This window comes from Porites lutea, chromosome 1, assembly GCF_958299795.1.
Source record: "Porites lutea chromosome 1, jaPorLute2.1, whole genome shotgun sequence".
In the NCBI taxonomy this organism is placed as follows: Eukaryota; Metazoa; Cnidaria; class Anthozoa; order Scleractinia; family Poritidae; genus Porites; species Porites lutea.
In genome coordinates, this window is record NC_133201.1 from 20,131,253 (window position 1) to 20,139,799 (window position 8,547).

At 40.8% G+C, this 8,547-nt stretch overlaps 2 protein-coding genes across 2 annotated transcripts; both read right to left on the reverse strand.

The window, feature by feature from the left end:
- Nucleotides 1-2,103: 2,103 nt before the first annotated feature.
- LOC140925839 (uncharacterized) lies at nucleotides 2,104-2,886 on the reverse strand. Its single transcript, XM_073375693.1, has one exon. It carries the CDS (start codon nucleotides 2,884-2,886, stop codon nucleotides 2,104-2,106), a length of 783 nt encoding a protein of 260 aa, XP_073231794.1.
- A 4,502-nt stretch (nucleotides 2,887-7,388) lies between these two features.
- On the reverse strand, nucleotides 7,389-8,159 carry LOC140925849 (uncharacterized). The gene has a single exon (XM_073375700.1). The coding sequence runs from the start codon at nucleotides 8,157-8,159 to the stop codon at nucleotides 7,389-7,391; it is 771 nt and encodes a 256-aa protein (XP_073231801.1).
- Between the last annotated feature and the right edge of the window lie 388 nt (nucleotides 8,160-8,547).

The following is an 8,547-nucleotide window of genomic DNA, read 5'->3' on the forward strand; positions in this document are numbered from 1 at the left end:
GAACACTGACAACCTCAAAAAGATGACTCTTACCTTACCGAAGTTGGCACAAGCAAAAATTCACAAGCATCTAAAGAACCTCGAAAGTCAAGGTTGTGTTATGCCAACCTTTCAGGATGTGGTCGATTTTCTTAATGGTCGTGCAGATGTGGCTAATCATCCACTCTTTTTAAGTCCTGTATCTGAGATGAAGACTCCGAACTCTAAGACACTCACTCTGAAGTTCACCTCGTTGGTGACGACAGAAGGAGCCACGAATCAAAGCGAAAATGGCAATGCCGTTAAATATGACAAGAAACTAGAAACTGCCCGATGTGTAGCCGGTCACATCCCCTCAATCTATGTGGGACTTTCTAATCAAAGCCTGGAGATGAAGGAAATGAGTTTTTCAAGAGGAGCCGCTTTTTCTTAACTCCATTAACTCTATTGAGCATTTTTCTGGATAATTCAAGTCTTCTGTGCACTGCCAGAAGCCAGAATGTAGAAAACGTCACCACATAATCTAACCCTGAAAGGATTGGCGTTCACTAAGCCGATCACATTGAGAACTCTGTCATCCGTAATGTTCCTGTGGCTCTACCTTCACTGGATGATCCACCTACTCCCTTGAACGGCTACGGAGATCCTATTACAAATCATGCCCCTCAAGGTCATTGGAAACAACTGTCAATACCTACTGCCTCATCAATTCTGGCTCTGATGTGACTATGATAGACCCTTCCCTGGTGGAAAAACTTGAAATGCAAGGTGAATCCAGTCAGCTTCTCCTTTCTACTGTGAATGAAAGAGAGAAAAAGCATCAAGGCTGTCAAACCGACAGAACAAATATATTAAATAGTAGGTCTTATTGTTTGAGATAAACTGTGAATAACGAACAACTTACCAAATGCTACACACAAATAGAAATTGCGAAGTTTAATAGCTGAAATTAGTGATTGCGGCATAAGTTGTCATCTAAGTTTACTTCTAAAAAGCTGTTTACAAGGAACTGAAGAAAACAACACTTGCTATTTTACTTGGGGATATCACAACATGCTGTTCTGAAGAGCTCCTCGCTTATCATAGACACATCCGACCTGTACAGAAAAAAATTCCAATCTTGACAAAACTGTTGACAAGGGATTGAAAACCAAACACAGACATACACATTTTGAGTGAGTGAAATGAATGAATATTTAAATAAACAAATAAATATAAACTGTGCGATAGGTTGTGAGCTGAACTTATTTTTCTCATCTTAAATTATGGTCAGTCGAGCTCGGTTATGGTCAGTCGAGCTCGAGCTCGGTTAACACTTATTGAGCTCAATAACATTTTACGTTGTCCCCCCGGAAAAGTGAGAGTCCTCAAGTTCACCGAGCTCAATACTCAGCAAGCTCGCGAGCTAGTTATCAACATATCGAGTACGGTTTCCCGAGGTCAATTGTTGGTCGAGGCTGGTTGACATATCGAGGTCGATGAACCCATATTGAGCTCTGTTGCCCACTTAACTTATATGATCCCAGTGAGGCAAGGGACCGAGAGAACTAATCTTGATGGTCCATTCCGCCTCAGAAAGGTCAATGAAGGTCTGGCATTCTGTGATGACAGCCTCGTCTGTTTTTCTCAAAGATGGTGTTTTGCGCACTTGGCACACTGCTTTACTAATAATAATAATAATAATAGTAATAATAATAATAAATGTCTCGTTAAAATACATAACAACGTTACACAGAGTAAAGGTGTACATGAAAATCGCACTGATCATTTACAATTATTATATAAAACCTAATGAAACATTGGATATCTATATTGTTAAATTGCCAAGTTGTATTGAAACCTTATTCCATTAAAATAGCAATTCTTAAAGCGTTCTGTATTAATCCATGGTAATTGACTTGTTTGTGATCTTTACTTCTTGGATGACTCTCTGACTTTAAGCAAAAGGGCATATAATGGATGGTTAACATTGTTCTTAATTTTGGTGAACAACCAGCGGTCACACTTCTCTAAAAGGTCATAGATGTTAATTAACTCAGAAGTGCAACGTCGCTTATTGCACCTTCTTAAAAAGCATTGTATGGTGTTTAAATCTACCTGGCTGGCTCTATATACTGGAAGTGCCTATGTGATCTTTGGCAGAACAATAGCCTTGAAGAGATGCTCTATCTCTACCTGTGTGTATCCATCTTTTCTTAGTGATCGTAAAATGTACAAACACTTGTTTGCTTCCCGAAGCTTTCCCTTAACATGAGATGAAAACTTGCAGTCGTTTTGTAATATGACACCTAATAGAGTGAAACTGTCACTCTGTTCTATACCACATAGAGGGGGGAAGTTAAGTGTTACACCTTTTTTAGTCATACAAGGTTCTTTGCATTTGCTTGTGTTACAGCTCATACCATTAACCTCTGTCCACTCCAAAAATGCATTCATTGCCTTTTGCGATTCATCTACACTATTCTTACGCACAGTCACAAGAATAGAAGTGTCATCTGCATACTTAGTAAGATCGCTATCCTTGCAGTACTGAGTGACGTCAAGATCGTTTAAGAACAGGTTAAACAAATACAGGTCGCTGACGCTTCCCTGAGTAGTACTGCGGTTGACATCCTTCCAATCACAGACAGCATTATGACAGACCACTCTTAGTTTTCTGTCAGACAAGAAGCTGACGTACCAGTTGACAATGTATGGGTTTAAAGGGCTCTGTGTTAATTTCTCTATTAATAAGTTGTGCTTGACTCTGTCAAAGGCTTTTGAAAAATCCATCGTAAACAGCCTGACTGCTCTGTTATCGTTGCTATCTAAAGCTTGGAGAAATTCATGCTGTATTTTAAGAAGCGCGTTTGTACAACTGTCTCCTGTTCTGTACGCAAACTGGTTATTATTCAAGTAATACTCCATACCTTCTTTACCAAAGGTGTTATACACTACTCACTCAAAAGTCCTAGCAATTACCGGTGTAACGCAGATTCCCCTAAAGTCCTGAGGCTGGACTGGAATGTCTACTTTGGGTAGCGGATAGACATTAGCTTGCTTCCATGCACTGGGCCACCTTTGAGTTGACAAGGCATAGGTTCCAGATTGCTTGCACTGCAGGTGCCAATATGGCAACGTTCTCCTTCCAGACCCAGCATGGTATATTATCTGGTCCGGTAGATGTTTGCTTTGTTTTGAGCAGAGCATAGTAAACCTGGCTCAGTGTAATCTGTGGTGCAGGAATGTTTTCCGTATTGTCCATGGGTACAGGTCAGATATAATCTTCATCGTGACATAAATTTGCAAAATAATGATTAAGTTCTCTCACAGAGTCCTCGTCAAAGCTTGGGTTGGATCTTTCTTTTCTCTTTGACAGCACATCGACCTTTTTCCACCAGGCCTTAGAACCCATCTTTCCACACGCAAGCGATTTACGATTTTTTGTAGCAATCGCGTAAATTCTTTCTTTAAGATTAATTGGGCATCCATTCGGGCTGCGGCATTTAGCCTTGGCTTTTTTCTTAAGCAGAGCTTTGGTCAGCGGAGTCATTCATGGTGGATCACGCGTGGACATACACTCAGTTTTAGATGGGAAGTTTTCATTCATAAGGTCACAGAGCATTGATTGCAAGTAACGAGAAGCAGATTCCACATCTTCGCTGTCAAAAATAACGTTCAGCTTTGTTCGAGAAGTTTTGCATGAAACGCAATTTTTCTATGCTCCCTGTTATCGTGCATTGTGCATTTGTATCTCATGGGCTTAAGTTTCGCGCCTGCAGGCACAATAACGCCTCTGTGATCAGTCTTTATTTGAGCTTCAAAGGGATAACACTTTGAAAATAAGCTGCAATTGTTTGTCAGGCAGTTGTCTAGAATAGAAGTGCGCCTCGTGAGGAAGTCAACCAATGCTGTGAGACCACTTAACGCTGAGAGTTTGTCGAGATTCATATTATTCAAATCGCCACCGATCATAACAGTGCCATCCGGAGAACCGTCCAGGAACAGATCAGATATGTGAGTTAGATAAGAGATCAAGTCATCTTCTATGTATCGAATATTATGCTGTGCCCAATCTTTAGGGCTAGTGAGAGGACATTTATGTCCAATCGAGATTCTTTATTAAATCCACATAGCCCTTTTACAGCAGCTACTAGCTCATCAAATTTGGCAATGTCTTTGTACTCTCTTAATTTTGCAGCCTCGCTGTTTTTCGTAAGGGCTGGAGGAGCCTGGCTAACTGTCGCATTCTTTACGAAACATAGTTAAAGTTTTTCCCAACCTTTTTTAGGATAATGGCGCCACAGATCACAATTACCGTGTCTTTTCTGGCAATGGTAGATTCGTCATTGATTTTCATGGATGCAAGAACGTTGTCGTAAAAACCCTTTGTCACATTCTTAAGGTAGAATACCGCAGTAGGCAGTACAAGCTTAGCTTCTTGCTGTACCTTTGACTATTTTTGGGGGGGCCTCTTGAAACCTATGGGACCGATGAGGCAGTTCTGCTGGTGCCTCCAGAGCTCTGAAACCATGAAAAGACCCATACAAATCATGCAAGGCAAAAAGCTAGTTGCAAACCGCTGTTCTTTTTTTTGTAGCCATCCTTACCACCTCCAGGGCTAACACGGTGCAATTGTGGTGGTAATCTCCTGACAGGCGAAGCCTGTCAAAATCTCGTTCCTCAGCAATTTTCAAGGCCACTGCTTTTGCTACTTCTGTTTCATTTTTGTGCTTTCTTATTTGGTGTCTTCTGAGGTTTTTCTTCAGCTTCCGAGAGAACAATCAACGTGACCTCTCACTTGAAAGGTATATTTTCGAGGTCCCCACTTCAGAGAAGGTTTGTGGAATTTGATTTCAATAAAAATATATATTATACCACTTGATAGAGCAAACACTCCGAGTGAGTTAAGTGTGAATATTACGTCCAGTTGGGGAGTATTCTTCAGAAAAATGGATGTTTTCAGATATGTCACTCGATGTGGCAAGATATTTGAAAATAAAAAAGACACGGCTAAGGCAATAGATAATCCCTTAAACATTACTTTCATTTTCTAGTGTCAAGCTCAGTTGCCCGTTGAGTTGTGTAGATGTTAAGGTGACCTCCCACTTAAAAAATTAATTTACTTGTTAAAATTTTAGCTAGTCCTAGCAGAGGGTCTGAATTGACTTCTCCAATGACGCAGTTTCTTTATGTTCCATGAGTCCAGAGATGGCTAAGTAGATCATTCCAAGCACCAAAGTGTCTCTACCACATGTGATGCACATGATGTCAGTAGAGGTCAGTAATGTGCTGCATGACTGAGTGGGGTTTACACATTAGACATTCTTCTTTGACTCTTTTTGCAGTGCAGAGCTTTTTCACTTTTGGAAATGTGCAAGACAACAAAACTAAGGGAAATGAAATCCAATTTTTTAAGATATGTAAGCAAGAAATTGGAACCAAATGGTTCTAGAGAAAACAGGAAACCAAACACTAGAAGGTGGCAACCGCCAAAAAAAGTTACTTGTGCTATAGACGAACGGCTAAACCCAACTAACTTACCCAAGCCGAGGAAAAAGAACTTGTGAGAGGGACTGGGCTTCTTCGTCACCAACTTGTGCAAGAGCAAGGCGTTTCCACAGCCAGGTACAAAGTTCCTGTTTTCTTTCACATCCTGAGAAAACAGTCAACAGACCGTTTCCATCTCCACCTATAAAATCAGGAACGGGATGAGTATCAAGGATGAAGTAATCATCTCTCAAGCGACCTAGCAAGAGGGTGTACGGTTGGCACGTATAAATCTGGAAATCATATTCTGAACAGTCCGTTGCATATAGGCCTAACAGAAGATTTGCACGACCTTGAGGTGTGAATACAGCGTCCTTTGCTATAATTTTCTCAGCAAGTTCAACAGAATCAGGAAGTGAGCCTTTCCTCTTAAGGACGGTGAGGCATTCCAGAGCATCATAATGCCGCTTTTCCTTGAAAGTGTTAAACTTTCTAGGTCGTGAAGAATTATTTCCTGAATATTCCAGGTACCAGTTCTGGCCAGTTGTCATTCATCTCTTCTTCTTGCGTAGCATTTACGATTTTCTGTGCCGCTACCAGGCAAAAAAAAGTACAGGAATCCGTACCATCGTTAGCTGGTGCGATACCTGCTAAATCAGTAACAGCAGTGGACTTAGACCGCTCAATTGCTTCTGCTAATCGCTTATCGGCTTCTTCGATAAGTATGGATTGGCTGACTTTAAGAGATGTATATTTGCCAGGATTTTCCTTGGCAGTACCGGCCTTTAGCTGTCAAAGAACTTCTTGGGCGCTCGGACGTAAAGACGCATCGTAGTTAGTGCACATCTCAAACATTTTCTCAATATCAACCCACAATGACGCCTGAGGGCGACGATATTTTGTTGGGCTGCTAGGTTTCAGCTGACCTTTCATCTTCTCTTGCAGCTGAGAAAGTTATGGGGTCAACTTCTTACATATGAATATCCTGCGATCTGCTAACGATGTCAAATTTGCTTGGTCTACAGCTTGTTGATAACTAGAGTTTGGAAATATTATTCTTAAGGCTCTTCTTTGTAGAGATTCAATAGCATCAAAAAGGTGGATAGATAGATAGATAGTTTATTAAAATATCGAACATGGCAGTCCGTAGACTGAATTGCGTTACAATTACTTAAAACTAAGATTAAATAAATTCCAAAAATATAAATACTAATTGAAATTATAACAAAAAACTCTCTATATATAACTAGGTACAACCTAGTCCAAAAAATTATGTACACATACTTGGAATAAAAGTGTTCTTAAAACGATTTGTATGTGTACGGGGCATGGCATAAGCCCTGGGCTGTCTTAGATTATGTCTGTGTTCTCTCTTAGGAGGTAAGACAGGCGCAAGTTTGTGATCCGGGCATGACGTGATAGACTCGAACAGCTTGCTACACAGAGCCACGCGTCTAGCGTGCAAGGTTACTAAATCGAACCTGACCAAACATTCTGAATACGACGCATAAGGACAAATGATGGAGAGCGCTCTCTTTTGCACTCGTTCGATGTCGTCACTAAGATACTGTGGAAGCGCATGATGGAAAACTGGCGCACAGTACTCTAAAACAGGTCTTATCACGGTGCAGTAAAAATTTACAATGTCGCTCAGTGGAACGTTGGCGCGCTTTAGAAGAACAATAAAATAAAGGCGCCTGTTCGCTTTCTTAATGCACTCTGAGATGTGTTCGTTCCATTTTAAATCTGAGCTAATAGTGACTCCTAGGATTTTTACACTGTTTGATACTGATAGTTCCTTGCCATTTATCACAATTGATGGAAAATTGTGAGTGTTCCTTTTAAAGTCAATGCGCATCTCCTTGCATTTGTCAGCGTTCAGTTCCATCCTATTTTTGATCGACCACGCCTCAACAGCGGAAACTGCGCTTTGTACATCACTAGTCAAACCTCGCGGTATCGTTTGGGCGATGGTCGTGTCGTCTACATACTTCCAAGTGAGCGCGTTGACGCGTCGCGTCAGGAATATCTTGCCATACTTGCGCAGCATACTCTAAGACCAATCTGATATTATACGTGTATACCTTTAGCATGTCTTCTGGCATGAATCCTGCGCGCTTCAATAACCTAAGAGTATACAATCTCTTAGCCGCCTTGGCAATTACATATTCAACATGAGCGTTCCATTTAAGGTCATCGCTAATTATAACTGCTAAAAGCTTATACGACCTTACTAGCTCTACTTCTTGATTTCTGACACTTATAGGTCGCATAGCAGTAATCGAATTCTTCATGAAATTCACGTACATTTCTTTACATTTTTGGGGATTTAGTTTCATCTTGTGTCCAATACAATAGTCATGGATTTCTCTGACAACTACATCTAGCCTAGTAATAGTTTCGTGGGATAATCTCAAATGCAGTAGTGTCATCGACATACTTCGTACGTATATGCCAATACAGCTTGTTTTGCTGACAGCAAAGAGCGTTAATCCGAGTTTTGTTCCGTGTGGGGCGCCACCATCAACTTGTTTCCACGATGACTGGGAGGAGCCGTCGACGCATACTGCTTGTGTTCGGTTAGTAAGGAAGGAGCGTATCCAAAAAAACAGAGTTTGATCAATGTTAAAAGATCTAAGTTCATCTAGTAATATTGAGTGGTCTATGATATCAATATCCGAACAGAACAGTTTCCTGAACAACAGCTTCATGTATAGCTTGCATTAAATAAATCAATGCATGCACCGTAGAATGCCCATGGCGCGCATATTGACGTGGGTCAATAGTATCAGACACCTGTCCTGAAAGTCTTTTGTTTGTAAGACAGATAGTAAGTACAATTGGTCTCAAGTCCGATTTAATGTTTTGAAGGGGGCAAACTTTAGGGACTGGTGAGATAATTGACCCTTTTAAAATGTCAGGCACAAACCCCTCCCTCAACGATTCATTGTAAATATCTTGGATTAGTGGTGCTAATTCGGGTGCGAATTGCTTTAACAGTTTGTTCGATCTGGACCCACCACTTTATGTGTAGACAATTTGTGCAAGAAAGATGAAACCTCTTCTAAGGAAATAAGCAAATCTGGTGGAACTACGTTG

Coding starts and splice junctions, on each gene's coding strand:
- LOC140925839 (XM_073375693.1), bottom strand. CDS start 2,886: ATGGAGTATTACTTGAATAATAACCAGTTTGCGTACAGAACAGGAGAC.
- LOC140925849 (XM_073375700.1), bottom strand. CDS start 8,159: ATGAAGCTGTTGTTCAGGAAACTGTTCTGTTCGGATATTGATATCATA.